This window comes from Epinephelus moara, chromosome 23 (genome assembly GCF_006386435.1).
Source record: "Epinephelus moara isolate mb chromosome 23, YSFRI_EMoa_1.0, whole genome shotgun sequence".
Classification (NCBI taxonomy): Eukaryota; Metazoa; Chordata; class Actinopteri; order Perciformes; family Serranidae; genus Epinephelus; species Epinephelus moara.
The window spans coordinates 9633021-9649321 of record NC_065528.1 but is presented as its reverse complement, the minus strand read 5'-3'; the positions used below and the strand labels follow the sequence as shown (position 1 = coordinate 9649321).

Here is a 16301-nt window from a genome sequence, read left to right as displayed (position 1 = left end):
GGTTGGGGGGTTCGGTGCCTTGCCCAAGGGCACCTCGGCAGTGCCCAGGAGGTGAACTGGCATCTCTCCAGCCACCAATCCACGCTCCATATTTGGTCCGGACGGGGACTCGAACAAACAACCCTCCGGTTCCCAACCCAAGTCCCTATGGACTGAGCTTCTGCCTTATTTATTGCATTGCTGTGTATAATACCACATTAGTTTTTGCTTGGAGCACCTAAAAAACTGGCAACTGCTTGTACATCTTTTCAAGAAAACTGAATATGCTATATAATAGTCTCTTTTTCTGTGTACATTAGTTCATTGCAGAGTGGAGTTCGTCATTGGCTAAGCTTTATATTTACTGGTAAAAAACCCTGTGTACAGAAACTGAAGCTCATCCTCCACCACCGCAGGTCAAACCAGGATGCCTCCTCCAGGTCTGGCTGGTTTGTTTACAGCCAGATTTCATTTTTAAAATGATGATTAATGTGCAACATTCCCCGCAATATGTGCCTTGTACACCGTTTCCCGTCCACAGCCTTTCACCCGGGGAGCTGTAACTCTCATCACACCAGCTCTTTCCATCTCCCTGTAATTGCTCTATCAATTCAGCAGAGGAGAAAAAAAAAAAAAACCCAACCCAAAATGAACTGCCCTGCATTGTGCATGCACAGCTCATTTAGCTCCCGGCGTAATGAGAGCCGTTGCGTAAAAGCACAATCAATTTCTAATGTGCTAGTTTACAGCACCCACCAGACTGACAGCCGAACCAATACACGACAAGAAGTTTAATGGTGTTTTGTGGAGCAACAGTCTACAGCGATGCATGATGGGAGAAACAGGACTCGAAAAGAGCGCCCGGAGCGGCTCAGAGCAATGAGTGTGTCAAAACTGTTCAGGGGAAATTGGCAGGGAGAGATGGAGGAGCAGGGATTGCTGGGGAGAAAAATTAAAGGTGACTCGGTGATGAACAGCTTTAGTGTTAAATAGAGAGGTCTGTCACAGCCTCGCAACACACAAACATGTACAATTAAATGTGTGTGTGTCCAGAGACACTGTCTGGGCTGCGATGAAGATACATAAACTATATTACACACTTATTTCAAAGTATAAAAGCAGGCATCCTTTACAGTATTAGTGAATACATCCCCTTTCAGTAACACAAGCTTTCCCCCCATAAAAATAACTAATCATGCCCCCCGAACTGACATAAATGGCTAATCGACACTGCAGAGGCCTCCCTCCACTGTCTCATCGAGCCATTACGATCAGCAAGACGGCGCTCCGCAGTGTCGGAGGCAAAGAATAACCTGACAGAAAATGAATCCTCAAAGAGCCATCAACATGATCTGCTAATTTAACATGTTCTATTAGACTAACACGAGAGAGCTATGAAGGAAACCCAGGGTACACAGCGTACTGTTCACAGACGAGCGTGAGAGGATGAAGGCTGCGCTGAAGAATAAGCTTAAACAGGACAGAGGGTGAAGAGTCACTTCATGCAGAAAACGTTATACGGAGGGGCTGGTGACACTAGCAGCTGTTCTTCAGGTTTCAGAGGAACCGTGTCACTGTGGAGCGTTCTCCTCCCCCTCTTCCTCCTCCTCTTCTTCAGATTCTTCCTGTTGACTTTTCTTCTGTGGAGAGGCAAATAATAATAAATAAAATGAGAAAGCCTGTGAGTTTATCTTCTCAATCTCCTTTAACTTTAGCTTATATTGGAGTTATGCTATGTAGCATGTGAAATAGAGTATGGTGAATGCGCTAGGAAAGGTAGTATCAGCACTGTCTCTACCTGGAGCTCACATGTATGGAGCCTGGGTTTGTTGAAGGTGGCAGTGCTGTTTGGGCTGAGAAAGCCATGTGTAAGTAAGGTAAAGGAGGTTACTGGGTTGGTGCGGGGAGCAGTGAGAGCTGGCATTAGGGGAGTGACTCTGGGACGCCAGATTATCACTGTCTAGCCCAACTAGACAAAACATTGGTGAAAGGAGGTTCCCACCCGATGACCCCAAAGAAGATGTTAGTTATCACTGCTCACTGGTCTGTATAGTTAAGCCTTGCCATAATAGCTTATCATAGGGTTTAGGAGGTTATTCACTGAGTGCTGATCCTTTCTCTAGAGCACAAATTTCTTGTGTTTATTTGAACAAATAACTTCTGACCCCATTTGAGTATGTGGAAGGTTCACATTGGAAAAAAGACAAGAACGCCAACATAGGACAATTCTGAAAAACCCTAGATTACATTCAATGTCACCATTTTAATAGTCTTACTCTATTATATCTGCACACAGCATTGCCAGATGCTGATGGGATGATCAGATGATTATCGTAATTGTACAATGTTTTTGCCTTCTGTATGACGTACCATCGATGATGCCAAAAGTGCCACAGTGTACGAAAATTTACAATCAGTGGTTGGTCTCATTTCAGTCAATTTCTTGACATGATCAGATTGGCGAAATATGGATCCTTCGTCTGTGTTTTTGCATCTCTTCTCATTTGACCTCTTTCTAGCCTACCATGCTTGGTGTAGGCTATGATGAACATGTAACGGGACTTATGGACACATACCCTTCCACACATCATTGATATATGAGCTTGCTTAAAAAACAGCAACAATGGGGTAGATTTGTTGGTGTGTCAAAAAGATGTTTTGTAAAATTACACATTTACGCCCATTTTTTCTTAAGATTATGACTTACGTGCAAAAATTTTGCTCAGTTACAATAATTTTAAGCCTCTGGTACAATATTTTATGATTTTTTACAGTGTGGTTTTAAGAGTAAAGTAATAGCTGATTTTGTGACATACATAGTTACTGGTGGAAACTCTGAGAATGTCTTCATGCACCACACTTCCACGTTAAATGACACATTCTTTGATCACTGTGGGCAGGAAATGGGATTAAGGAGCGACTCCGTCACAAATATGACAGAAGAAGACAAGCAACCTGTGCTCTTTATAAAGCTCTGTAGCTACACAAATATGTTTCCTCTTCAAAATGCCCGGGATTTGTCATTGTGTAACTCATTGCACAAATTAGATGCAGAGTCATCCTAATTTCATCCAGTATGTACAAGTTTTGGTTCCTGTGAATCCCTTATGCATCGGTACACCATTTAAAAGCACCATAGGAATGGCGGACCCTGCCACTGACAAAGCAAACTACTGCATAATGAAGCAAATAGTGAGTGTAGATATACTTAATCCCAATCATGGAATCAAAAAGTGGGTTTGATTTGATGAAACTCTTAAGGACTGCAACTTTAAGGTTAGAGAACGTTTACGGTTATGTTCAAGTTGTTGTTATGGTGAGGCAACTACAACGCTTGGTTATGCAAAGATTGTGATTATGGTTAAGAAAGAGGCCTACAGTATGTTAACTGCCAGTCTGTGGTGGGACATGAACTCCAGGCTCCCGCATGAGTCAGACTTGGTACAGGCCCATCCACCATTTGTCGAGTTAATTCTGATGCTCGCCAAAATAAGACAGCCCCCCCCAGCCTTCTGTGGCGTTGTGAAGCAACAGGACAATATCTGCAAGCTAAATAAACTCTCATGAAAAATGATCTGTACAAACAATACCCTACCAGTTTGAGGAAGTCGATGAGTTTGAAGGCGTCTTCTCCGGTGGAGAGGTCGACAAAGTCCCGTGGGATTCTGTAGCTCAGACAGGGACTGGGCTGCACCGTCACCTCGCTGGTGGTGCAGCGGAACGCCGGTCCCTCCTACACGTATGAAACAAAAAGTCAGTTTTGATTCATTTATCGAAGTTCAGCATCACTACTATAAAGGTCAAATACAAAGACTTTTCTTACTGTCCCGCTACAAATTTTGTTTTTCAGAACAAGTGTGTCATGATGGCTGACCTGCTGCTGTGTGAGTTCGCCGCCAGACGTCAGCTCCTCCCAGGTGAACAGCAGCGAATCTGTCACCTCTCCGAACGGGTTCACGTCGATGAGCCACACCTTCCCCTGCAAAACACACACACAAACACACACACACACACACACACACACACAATAGATAAGTGTAACTAAGGTTGCAAATGTCATTTTTTTTAAAAAATGCCTTTATCAAAATTCATCACTGTGCTTACCTGGCTATCTCTGTAGACATCAAACACAACTGTAAAACACAAAAAAACAAATATAGTTATCAAACATGTGTCAGCTAGTTTCACAAAGACACACCTAAAATTCAAAAAAACTTTTAATACTACTTGAAATCATTTCTAAGTGAAAAATAACACACTGGATGTTTCCCTGCATTTTCTCCCGTCCCAGTATCCTGTTTACAACTATAAATATTAAATGACTTAAAAAAAATTAAGCAATCTGTTTCTGTCTGAGCAGAGCTGGAGGAGGTGTGAAGTTGTCTACAGGCTAGAGCAAGAAAAACGGATGCTGGTGCTCACAGTCTTCGTCCAGGAAGTTGTACTGGATGTGCTGGCTGAAGAATCCCTGTATGGCGTGACAGATCTCCTCCTCCTGCTTCAAGACGTGCTGGTAATACTGAGTGTAGTCTCTCTGGGAGATGGCTGGGAACAGACACATACGCCATCAGTGGAGCTCAAATTGAATTTTATAATTGTTTCTAAATTAGCCTGCTGAGTAAAAGTACAGCTCGAACATCATTATTTCGCTGTAACATTAGAGGGTTTTTTTCCCCAAACTAATTCCCTTTTTAGATATATTCAGCTTGGAGTGCCCTCTTGCTGTTTTGTGCTGTAAAACAATCCTGCATGTTTCCCTTGTTATAAGATGTGGTCACCTCTTCAGTGCAACGGAGATGTTACTATGAGTTTGTGCGGAGAACTTTGTTGTTTCTCACATGCCTCCACAGAAAACAGCGAACAGATTGATTTAGTATACCACTGGTCCCCAATCAATCACTGAATCAATATGTTTGCTGTTTTTCATGGAGGCATGCGAGAAAAACAAAATTTCCCTCATGAATTCAAGGTAACACAGCGTAACTAACTGATGTACAAATGGTCAATTTGTGAGTGAAGTGTTCCTTTTTTTAACGCAAAAGTAGCAATACTACAGTGTAAAAATACTCTGTTAGAGGTAAAAGCACTGAATTCAAAATGTTCCTGAAATGAACGTACAAAAGTATTAGCATCAAAATATACTTCAAGGTTCTGATTATGTCATTTAGAGCATTAGTATAGCAGCAAATCTCTATTTGCTATAAAAAGATATAGTGGAGTTATGGCATCCTGAGCAGAGAATGAAGCCACACCCCCTCTTTGTGTTGTAATCTGAGCTTCTCTGTTATTTGTTGTTGTAAGCCAGTCTGACCTTGCCTGCATGTGAGTCCTTAGCCCCTTTTACACTGCATTTTCAAGGTGGGAATTTCATATTGTTATGCAGCCTTGCTGTTCTGTATAAAAGGTATAATTGCGGAATGGGAGAAGTGGTCTACCCTTTAAGGTGGGATCGGAGGGGGGAACAGTGTAGAAACAAATTCTGTATAAACGCGACAGCCGACGGGACGAGATAGTGATCAGGATGACATACTATGAGTGCGAGCAACTGCAGGAGATTTAAAAATTAGCTGATAGCAGTTAGCAGCTAACTCCAAGAAGAAGAAGAACATTGTCTGAAAAATTAGGAAAACAATGAGGTCCGGGAGTTTCTTATCGTCTGGGCAGAGGACGAGATTAGCCGCCATAAAACAGACAGTAAAATGATTGTTACTGCAATTCTTATTATTTATAGAGCGTTGCAGTCGCATATGCTACAGGCCCGAACATACTCGGGCGGAACGTACGCGGAACGGACTCCGGAGAGGTCCGCGCGGACTCAAAGCGGACGTCCGCAAGCCCTGTGCGTGCAAAGCTCAGATTTTACGACCGCGCGGACTCCGCTCCGCGCACCAGTGACTACTCGGCATGTATTTTTCACATCGCGGGGATTTTTCATGGACATTTTTACAGGAAACTACAACGCGGAAGTGCGCTCGACTATGAAAGCCCGAATGACTGCGGACATTCCTCGCGGAGTCCGCTCCGCTAATAGTACGCCTGAGTATGTTCGGGCCTTATACGTCACACTAGAGGCATACGCTGTTATGTCACATGTCTCACCTGTCATGCCTCTTTTGATTCCTCAATGCTGACATGTTGTCTAAAATGACACACAGGAGCGAAATGATGCCACTGTCGTTTGGTTCCGTGTAAGTATGTAAAGGCGGCATATTGAAGGGACTTCATAGCGGCTCTATAGGACGATCTCTGTGTAAAAAGGGCTCTTGTGTGGGCGTCCCACTAGCTAGCTCATCACCGCCATTTTGCACTGCACTCACTAGGGCATCATGTAAACAAAGCGCCCACCCTCTGGTTCCTCCCCAACGGTTAACCCTGTTAGTTCTGTCAGCACTGTTACCATTGTTTAGTGCTGTTTTTGGAGTTAGCATGGTTAGTTGCAAGCTGCCTGCTCAGCCAAATCTCTGCTGAGAGCCAAATCCAGACAACTCATACACTCTGAATTTTGCATTGTGCCCCTTTGATGTACCACAAGTACCACTTATACTGAATAATGTATGTGCACATTACTGGATTATAAATAGTGATGCATTATGCATCACTTTAATAAAGACTGGAAGGGCTGATAAAGGTGGAGCTGATTTCAATTGATTGCTGGGTAGTTCAATGTAATCTATAATAATTACACATCATAATGTTTTAGTTGATTAAACCTGTATTATTAATGTGAATCTGCAAAGTCACTAAAGTTATCAAATAAATGTAGTGGAGTAAAGAGTACAACATTTCCCTCTACTATCTTGAAAATAATACGCTGATGATTATTTCAAAATAAAGACTGGTGAGTGGAGAATTTTTACCGATCAGTTTGTTTTCCTTGACGAAGCAGCGAAACTCTCCACCAGGAATCAGCTCGCTCCACTTCCTCAGGACCAGCTGGGGACAGAAGACAACACAGATAACATCCACAGGGGTGTGAGAGTTTGTACACAGAGAGCATTCGACCAACTGCAACATGGAGGAGGTGGTCGAGCCTTTGTCAGTGCATGATGGGACTCAAAGGTCAGTAAACACATGATAATGATATTAATATTTAGTTAAAAATACCTCATAGTTTATGACTGGATCTGGGGAGTCCTGGTCACTGCATACAAGAAATCTGCACAAAGAAATTAATAACAGTTACAGCCGTTAAACAGAAACAACAATGTTCTGTTTGGTTTCACTCTAATTGAATCAGTCACAGTTTGGCTGCTGCGTTACGCTCAGCAAGTTTGAGAGAGAAGTTTTGTAAAAGAGTCCAACAAACACGCATATATCACACTGCCTTCTCTACTCACACAAACAGTTTTCCTGAGGCTGTGCGCCGCAGTAAATCACTCGCCGCACTAAATGTTTGTCATGCAGAGCGCAGAGGCATAAATCTACATCGCAGCAATTTCTCCAGCTGCCACTTGTGTTTTACTGCAGACTGAAATAAGCTCACATACACCCAGCCTGGTTATTTTTTGATATCAGTTGTCATCTAAATGCAAAATCTGTGTTTGTGCGTGTGTGTGTGTGTGTGGGTTGATGTTGTTGGATGGCGAGGCTTACGGCTGCGTGAGGTCGTGGGTGATGAAGTCTGAACTTTTGAAGAGCAGGAATATATCACTGAGGCTGTGACACTGCAGGGAACTGTTCAGAGCAATCCAGTTAGCATCCTGAAAGGGACACACACACACATACACATACACATACACACACATACACACACGCACGCATGTTAAGTTATGCCTCAATCCTTCAGGCTGGCAGTGGTACAAGCAGCAACTCTATTCTTCAATGCACTCAAATGCACGGGGCTTTTCGCCAGCACATAATTGGGTTATGCTAAAATAATAATAAAAATAACTCATGTCAACACTTAGGTAATGAAATCAACTCTCTGCTAACTTGAAATGAAACAGACAAACATAGTGTTTTCTTTTTTGTCAAAGGAGCAGTGTGAAAGATTTATGGGGAATTAGTGGTCTCACAAATGGGGCGTGTCTCTGGAAAACATAACGATTCTTAATCTTGGGTGATTATAGACTCACAAAAAGTCCTACTTATTATATTATATTCCATTTCTGCCAATATATCCCCCTAAATCCTCCACACTGAACCTTAAAAGCAGCTGAGTGCAGTATTGTACCCGTGGGGCGCTCCAGTTAAGTTTGGGAAAGACACGTCCACCCAGGGCGTTTATGGCCTCCAGCACTTTAGAGTTGAATTCTGGGAACTCCGGAGCCTAGCACACACAAAGCCACATAATTACACAGTGATCATAATTATTGCATTGTTTAATGATATGCATGAGGTGATGCATTACTGCAAAGAGCAGTAATGCACCATAAAAGTGAGGTGGAATAATTCATGCTCATGTAAATGGGGGTTTCAGACATAAAAAAATGTTTTATCAGGTAGGAAATAAATTAAAGGGACAGTTCACCCCCTTTAAAAACATATTTTTCCTCTAACCTGTAGAGCTATTTATCAGTCTAGATTGTTTTTGTGTGAGTTGCCAAGTATTGGAGATATCAGCTGTAGAGATGTCAGCTTTCTCTCCAATATAATGGAACTAGATAGCACTCAGCTTGTGGTGCTCAAAGTACCAAAAAAAATACATCTGAAAAACTCAACAGCAATGTCTCTTTTGAGCACCACAAGCCAAGCACCATCCAGTTCCATTTTATTTGAGAGTAAAGGCAGACATTTCCATCACTTGGAAACTCACACCAAAACAATCTAGATTGATAAATAGCACTACAGATAAGAGTAGAAACATGTATTTTTGATTTTGGGGTGAACTGTCACTTTAAGAATATGAGGTAATGAGAAACACTGAGTGTACTTACAGTGACAGTGCTGGTTGTCTCATCATCTGACCACTAGAGGGAAGTAGAGAGCATGAAACAGGATTGGAGAGTAAACGTCAACATGAAAGTACAGTTCTAATTGTTGACTTCATTCTTTCACTGTTGCGTTGGTGCTATAAAGTTGTGGCAGCACAAAAAAAGGTGATGTCACAAGACAGCTAATTAATGAAGATAATATGTTGACATCGCTCCCTGATAAAAGTCTCTAAAAACAGACTACAAAAAATGCATTTACTCACTAATGTTTCAGTATAAGTCAACTCCTCATTTTTACAAAGTGTATTATATCTCAGAGTTTCCTACTTTCAAGTAGCTGTGGCAGGCAAGCATAAAGCTGATAACCTAAAAACTCTTCAGAAGAGGTTTCAGTGCCCCAAGGATGATCTATGTGCCACTTCAGAATTTGGCCTTTCAGCAAATTAAAAACCAGTCACAAATAACTGCACAATATCTAGTGTACATAATAAAAAGAAGTGACAATGTGATTTCTTAAATTATAGCAGAATTCTGATCCTTTTTGTGCAAATCTGTAACACAAGACAGGATGAATACTGTAGGGAGCTTCTACTGGACAAACAACCTTAGTCTCTGCTGCCGTACCTGAATGTCTTCCTCTGCGTCCGAGTCGCTGTTGTTAGTATGTGTCTGCTGTGTGTTATGGTCACTGAAGGGAGGAAAAACAACAGATGAGTACTGGTCAATTTAGCGACTGCATCGGGCACAGAACAGATCTGGAATCATAATGCACACAGAACTGAAGATACCCTGTGCACAGGCATGCCTCTCTCCTGGGGCCATCCAGTGCCAGAAAAACCATATGAACCAAAAAGGAAATCAAAATTCCAACATACAGGATACTCAGATTGATACTTAATTTGTTGACAGCTTATATTAAAAACAAAAATAGGAGCAAACTATGTGTTTCACATATTGCTTCATCAGATTTGCTCTGTGCTTTATTGCCATCATGTGTGCCTTTTAAATAATCATGTGCTGCTGAGCAAAAAAATCAAACAGGTGCACTAAAAAACAACAATAACGGCAACAGCAACTGTAATTCTACTACACAAAATTAATTTCAACATAAATATTACAATTAATATACAAGTACAACTGAGGATGAGTTCAGGGTGTCTGCAGGTATCAGACAGTTAAATTTAATGTGTTTTACGACCTGTTTAAGACACCTTTTAACGAAATTTAGGACAGATAAATCATTTTTTACTAATTTAAGCATCGACAGTAAGCGTTGCAGGCAAGTAGTGGTTATGTGATCTTGTGCAGAGGTTAGTGTTATGTAGGAGTATGGTTATTATAGTGAGTAAAGTCAATCTACATTTTGCCAAAAGGTAAGTGCAAGTAGGAAGCAAAGTGATAGTATAATAGATTTTTAAATGTTTGCAACATTAGAAATGTGGACTTTTACATTGAAAAGCTTCACTCATTTTCACAAAAAGAAATTTAAAAAAATGATAAATGAAATTAGATAAACTGTAGTATTTAAGACCTCACATATTCAAATGTAAGACTGTGTAATGACTTTTATGGCCTTATTGTTGTAACAAGACATTTTAAGACTTTTTAAAGACCTGCAGACACCCAGGAGTTGATCCAGACGGCATACATGTCCATAGAGATACCATTTATAAAGAACAAATGCATTAATATTCTAATGATAATGTATCAAAAACTAGTAGAAAAAAATAATTGAAATTGTATAATTTCAAGACACCAGTAGGAGGCGGATATTATTTACAGAGAAGTTCTAAAATATATATCTTAAACAGGGGAAGGGAGGGAAAAAGGGATTGTGCTCAGGAGGGGGTCACAATGCACACTTACATGGAGAAAACATGTGCTTTGAAATATGCTACTGTGAACATAACTGCAGGGTCAATCTGTAACAGCACTTGTGTGCTACAAAAACACATTTAACTGTGTGATGTTTCTAACACACAGCAAGTGCCATCAAAATATCAATATAGGAGCAGCACTCTGAGATGGAGCTCAACTTTGGCATGTTTTCACATTTATTCAAACAAAGGCAACTTGAGCAGAATTTGTATGTGTGCGCGTGTGTGTGTCAGTGGCATCTTACCTCCCAGAGACTACCAGTGTGCCATCGTCCAGTAAATACTCTATTACATTCTGAGGCAGTGGGAGAATCTGACTGCAATGAAGAGGAAGAATAGCACATGTAAATACTAGAATAAATAACAGACAACAGACGTGAGAGGAAGACTGAGGTGCGAGGAAGCTGCTCTGAAAAGGATTTAAACAAATATGTAGTGACAGACAAGATAAATATAACGATTGGCAATAAGACAGAGATGGCAGCTAGCTGTTATCTGTCTGGTAGCTAACGTTAGCTGATGGCTAAATGTACTGGGGTTTTTTAAGATACAAAAATTACAATATGTCCGGGAATATCTTTACAAACGTCGGCTGTCTACCTTTTAATCGTGTGTTTCTTGAATATCGGATACCAAACCGAAAACTGACAGTTGACAACTTGCTCCTTCTTCATGCTGCAATATCCTGTAATAGAAATGTGTCCATCAGTAAATATCTTCCGGTCCTCTGATATTTTGGAAAATGTCGAAGCCGAATTCTCATTCAACACCTCGAAATTTTGAGACAATACAGCTATCTATTGGCTCTTTCGTGAATTAATTTTATTAGAATCAGAGCAAATTATTAAAACTCACATTTTTATGGCTAGAATTATGTAATATATTTGTGTTTACAGAAGGGGAAGCCTTTTTGAAGTGCACAATGTGGGCGTGGTCTATGAAAAACCGCTGATTTGAGACAGAGATCGTTTATTAAAATGAGTACTCACTCAGTACCTTTAAAAAGACAAGCGGAACGTCAGTTTTCATCCACGTCTTGGCTGTGTGTTGCTGCTGTACGTGGTCTTTGTGTGTTCCATGTAAACTGTATTTGACACTGTATTTAGTGAATATATAAAATAAAATAAAATAAAAAGCATGACCAACAAGATGGGAGCCAATCTTTTCGGATACCAGTCAACATTTTTGCTGTCAAATAACCACATTAATTTGTTTAAATTATCTAAAACTCCAGAATTATCCAGAAACGTTGCGTAAAGTAGCAAAACATCAGTGTCCCAAGTCACAAAAGGATAAAACTACACTCCGATGACGTTTGCGGTACCCGGAAGTGGTGACAGAGTGACTCATCTGCGCTTTATCACCATCTTTACCACAACTACTACAGTTTGGAGTTCACGTGAGTCCAGTTTAGTTTGTTCATTTAAAATGATTATTTTAAAGTTTTTAAAGCACAAGTACTGGACCCTGGTAGCATAAAGAAGTGTATAGCCGCTAGCTACAGTAAAATAAACAAAGACTCGAGTAGAAATGGTGAAATGTAAGGCGGGAAGTTGAACCTAGGTTAGCGTCGCCTATGGCTGTAGCAGCTAACTGAGCGACTCAGGATCAGAAACGTCTCGTCAGTCCTGTCATGTTGTTTATAACTCTGTGTTTTGTTCTCTTGTTGAGCTCATAGCGAGCTGTGTTTTAAAATAAGTGTTTGGACTCGACTTTCCTCCAATTTCAGTTGTCCAGATACTGAAAATGAGCAACTGTGAGGAACCCAAAGTGAATACTACTCCACACATAGTGAAGGAGGAGGTACGTCTGATTTTATTTTGTGTTTCAGTGAGTTATAAGGGATGTGTCTGGACAAACTCAATGAAAGCTGCCTTAAAATGCTCCACATGAGCACTGACTTAAAGCTGTATTATCCATTGGCAGTTTTAGTAGCTACGTCTGAGAAATCTAATCCAATTTAGTACAATACAGAGCAATGAATCCTGTTGTTGTGAAATTTAGGGACTGTTTGTACTTGTCAGAGTAGGAGGGTGGCTGGGTTGTGACTTTATTTTATTATTATTGTGTTTTTTACAGTTTCTGGCTATGATAAATGGTGTCGTTTTGGTGATTTCTAAAGAAAACATGACTAACACCAGGTTCACACTGGACAAAGAAGCGCTGCAGAGTGCGCTGATTTTCCGTGGAGTTCTGCCCCCTTGCTTTTGGTGCCCATGTTAACCAATTGGGCTGTGTACACTGGAGATGATCAGCAGCGATGGTTATAGAGTCTGATCTATATTTTCCGTGAGTCTTGAGCAAATCTTTGGCAGGAAAACACACTGAAAATGTATTGTATATGAAGTGTATATTAAATATGACATAAATGATCTGACTATATTAAATAATATAATATGCATCTCATGCTTCCACATATTTGTCAGAGCTGTGTCTAAACAAATAGTGAGAGAGAGGAGCAGAGACACACACACACACACACACACGTGCACACACAGGCACACACAGGCACACACAAGCTGACAGAGACAGAGCTCTGCATGTGATATAAACAGAGCAGAGTGCAGAATCACTTGCTGACCCGCATAGAAAAATGCGCTACTGGTGTGAATGGCCAGGCGACTGCTAACAATCAACAAATCTGGGCACTTCTGCGTTCAGTGTGAACCTGGTGTTAGGCATGTTTTCTTTAAAATCAGTGTTAAATACAAAATACAACTATTTAAATTTGTAAACCCCTCCCCTATGCCAAAATAAAAAACACGAGTCCCTTCCCAATGCTTAAAAGATTATTTGACATGCTTCCCCCTTTTTGCACAGCCCTTTCCTCCCTCATAAATAATGAACGGTCCCTTATAATGTTCAGTTTTGTTGAGGGTCTAGTTAGTGTTGGACTTCTTTACAGAATCAACAAATCTCTGACAAATGTTAAGTAACACTGAAAATTACAGCTACAAGCTTTTTTGTATCAGATTCCATTGTGTTATAGAGACTTGTCCAAAGACCTGATGACTCTCTTTATAGTAACAGTTTCATCACAGCATAACAAAACCATCTGGTGCCATTTAAGTGATCTTAGCTCAGTGTGTTGTCTGTTTATGTTGTAGCTCATGGCAACAGGAAAATGGGTGAAGCTGGAGAAGACGACATACGTGGATCGTGCTGGACAAACCAGGTACTGTTCTGTCTGTGACTGACACGCCCTTACAATCACACAGTTGGCTCCATGTGGTTAAATTTACTTATTGTAAGTTATTAAAATAAAAGCAATGTAATGTTACACGCTTTCTGGATGCAGTTTCACTCCATGTTTTCATCCACCAGAACCTGGGAGACTGTGAAAAGGACAACGAGACAATCCAACACAGACGCAGATGGTGAGCTGCTCAGTCCAGTCGGACTTGCATTGACAGTTAGGTCAGAAATGTATTTGTGCCGGCTGTAACACACTTTTCTTTAGGTGTTGGAATTATCGCCCTGCTGAAGCGGACGCTCCATAAAGACTGCGTGGTGATGGTGAAGCAGTTCCGTCCCCCTATAGGATGCTACACTCTGGAGTTTCCTGCAGGTCAGAAGCGATTTGACAATTTGACACCCAACTTTTAATGTCATGAAGTTTTTTTTTCTTCAGGCCCTGAAAAATTTGATGTCTTTCATTTTTCCCCACACAATGGGGCTACTGGGACTTTTTTAAACTATTGATACTATAGTATATCTGTTTTTGTTTCTGCTGTTCTCAGGGTTGATTGACGAGGGGGAAAGTGCAGAGGCTGCTGCCCTGAGGGAGCTAAAAGAAGAAACCGGCTACAAAGGAGAAGTAGTAGGAGTCACTCCAGGTACCCTCAAACACACATAACCTAGTATGATTGCATAAGCTGCCCCTCTTTTCACTGTATCTTATCTCCTGTGTGTGTGTTGGAGAGGTTCAGGGGTCAGAGGTGCAAATTGGGAAAGAAGAAACATACAGTACTAGTATTAATGTAACTGTTTTTATGGCAGTGACCTGTCTGGACCCCGGTCTGTCCAACTGCACCACCCAGATCGTCATGGTCAACATCAACGGAGATGAGGGGGAGAACATCCACCCAACGCAACAGCTCGGTGAGGAGACAGACAGGATCCATTCACTGATTCCTACTCACTGCTCTAATTAAACATTTACTCGTGTACTCTTTTACCTCTTGTATACATGCTGCAATTCCTTTTACATGTTGGCTAATTCAGTTTCTCACCCATTGCTTCAACCAATCATTTTCACTCAATGTACCCAATGCAAAAACCTTGCAAACAGATTTTCCCTCCATTGGCACGTATGAGAGAACATGTCAAAACAAACAGAACACCCACAGATACATTTTCTTATTTGATGTTTGGGGTCCCTTCTATATTATGATCCCTTATTGAGATTATTTATATTACATATATATTTATTCTTGGTATCTAATCTTGTAATTTATTTTTGACCGCATGTGTACGATATATTTTTCTGGGCTCAAAACAGTTTAAGTTAGTTGACAGGGTCATATAGTTTTCTATTAGTTTCCTTTCACATGCTTTTCATGCGAAAACTTTTTTGTAGATGCAGTTTTTCTTTTATTTCATATTTTTCTTATACTCCTGAGACTATATGACTGTGTCATATAGCTCTGTATCAAATTGCTATTTATAGTTGTTTAATTTGGACTGGTTATATTTACATTGCATAAGTGTTTATTCTGGACATCTTTGCTGTGACATTTTTCTATGTCCTCTGAATAATTCACACTATTTGAGCTAACACGATCATATAGCTCTTAAATTATTTTTATGCATCCGTGTTGGCAATAACCGTGGCCAGAGGCATAATGTTTGGGTAGTCCATCTATCCGTCTGTCCCATTCTCATAAAGGCGACATCTCAAGAGCACCTTGAGGGAATTCTTCAAATTTGGCACAAATGTTCACTTGGACTCAACAATGAACTGATTAGATTTTGGTGGTCAAGGGTCAATGTCACTGCGACCTTGTCTGTCTCGCTCTTGTGAAAACAGTATCTCAAGAATACCTTAAGGATTTTTTTTTTTTTTTCTTTTTCAAATTTGGCACAAACGTCCACTTGGACTCAAGGATGAGCTGACTACATGTTAGTTGTCAAAAGTCAAGGTCACTGTGACCTTATGTCAGTCTCATTCTTGTGAATGCAATGTCTCAAGAAGGCCTTGAGGGAATTTCCTCAAATTTGGCACAAATGTCCACTTGGACTCAGCAGTGAACTGATAAGAATTTGTTGAGGTCACTGTCTAATAGGATAAAATTATGAAGCGATGACAATATATATTTAAAAGGCAGTTCTCGACAGTGCGAGCGTTTCACTCGCATTTGTGACTAAAAATAGGTGTGTGTGAACTGTAAAAAATATTTAGGGGCACATGTGCCCATAAAAAATCAGCCGAAGCAGCCTATATTTTTGTCAATAAAAAAATATCATAATCTAACCGCAAATGTTGGAGGAACTCCAGCCGCCTTCCCTCTTCCCTCTTCCCCACTTGACACGGTTATGGGCGGTTTTCTAAGCCACTGTCGGCACAATGAAT

At 40.7% G+C, this 16301-nt stretch overlaps 2 protein-coding genes across 3 annotated transcripts in view; one reads left to right on the top strand and one right to left on the bottom strand.

Moving 5' to 3' along the window:
* Positions 1-755: 755 nt before the first annotated feature.
* cdc123 (cell division cycle 123 homolog (S. cerevisiae)) lies at positions 756-11472 on the bottom strand. 2 transcript variants are annotated; one of them, XM_050036562.1, is made up of 13 exons: positions 11330-11472; positions 10975-11046; positions 9477-9540; positions 8856-8888; positions 8153-8248; positions 7573-7679; positions 7084-7135; positions 6837-6912; positions 4402-4524; positions 4084-4112; positions 3854-3958; positions 3575-3712; positions 756-1619 (listed from the first exon to the last, which is right to left on the bottom strand). In XM_050036562.1, the coding sequence occupies exons 1-13, from the start codon at positions 11401-11403 to the stop codon at positions 1551-1553; spliced, it is 1038 nt and encodes a 345-aa protein (XP_049892519.1). In that variant the 5' UTR covers positions 11404-11472; the 3' UTR covers positions 756-1550. The 2 variants fall into 2 exon arrangements, with proteins under 2 accessions (XP_049892519.1, XP_049892520.1); XM_050036563.1 differs by having other exon boundaries at positions 756-1616.
* A 516-nt stretch (positions 11473-11988) lies between these two features.
* nudt5 (nudix (nucleoside diphosphate linked moiety X)-type motif 5) overlaps positions 11989-16301 on the top strand; it is a 6726-nt gene continuing 2413 nt past the window's right edge. The window contains exons 1-7 of the mRNA XM_050036568.1: positions 11989-12128; positions 12459-12532; positions 13837-13904; positions 14054-14106; positions 14190-14297; positions 14470-14565; positions 14729-14830. Of these exons, the coding sequence (XP_049892525.1) occupies positions 12038-12128; positions 12459-12532; positions 13837-13904; positions 14054-14106; positions 14190-14297; positions 14470-14565; positions 14729-14830 (592 nt within the window). The 5' untranslated portion in view covers positions 11989-12037. The remainder of the gene's footprint in view (positions 12129-12458; positions 12533-13836; positions 13905-14053; positions 14107-14189; positions 14298-14469; positions 14566-14728; positions 14831-16301) is intronic.

Excerpts from the sequence above, each read along its gene's own strand:
- cdc123 (XM_050036562.1), bottom strand. The coding sequence starts at position 11,403 with ATGAAGAAGGAGCAAGTTGTCAACTGTCAGTTTTCGGTTTGGTATCCG. Across the intron at positions 6,913-7,083 it reads ATCCAGTCATAAACTATGAG|CTGGTCCTGAGGAAGTGGAG; the intron begins GTATTTTTAACT and ends TTCTGTCCCCAG. Across the intron at positions 4,113-4,401 it reads CAACTTCCTGGACGAAGACT|TTGTGTTTGATGTCTACAGA; the intron begins GTGAGCACCAGC and ends TGTGTTTTACAG.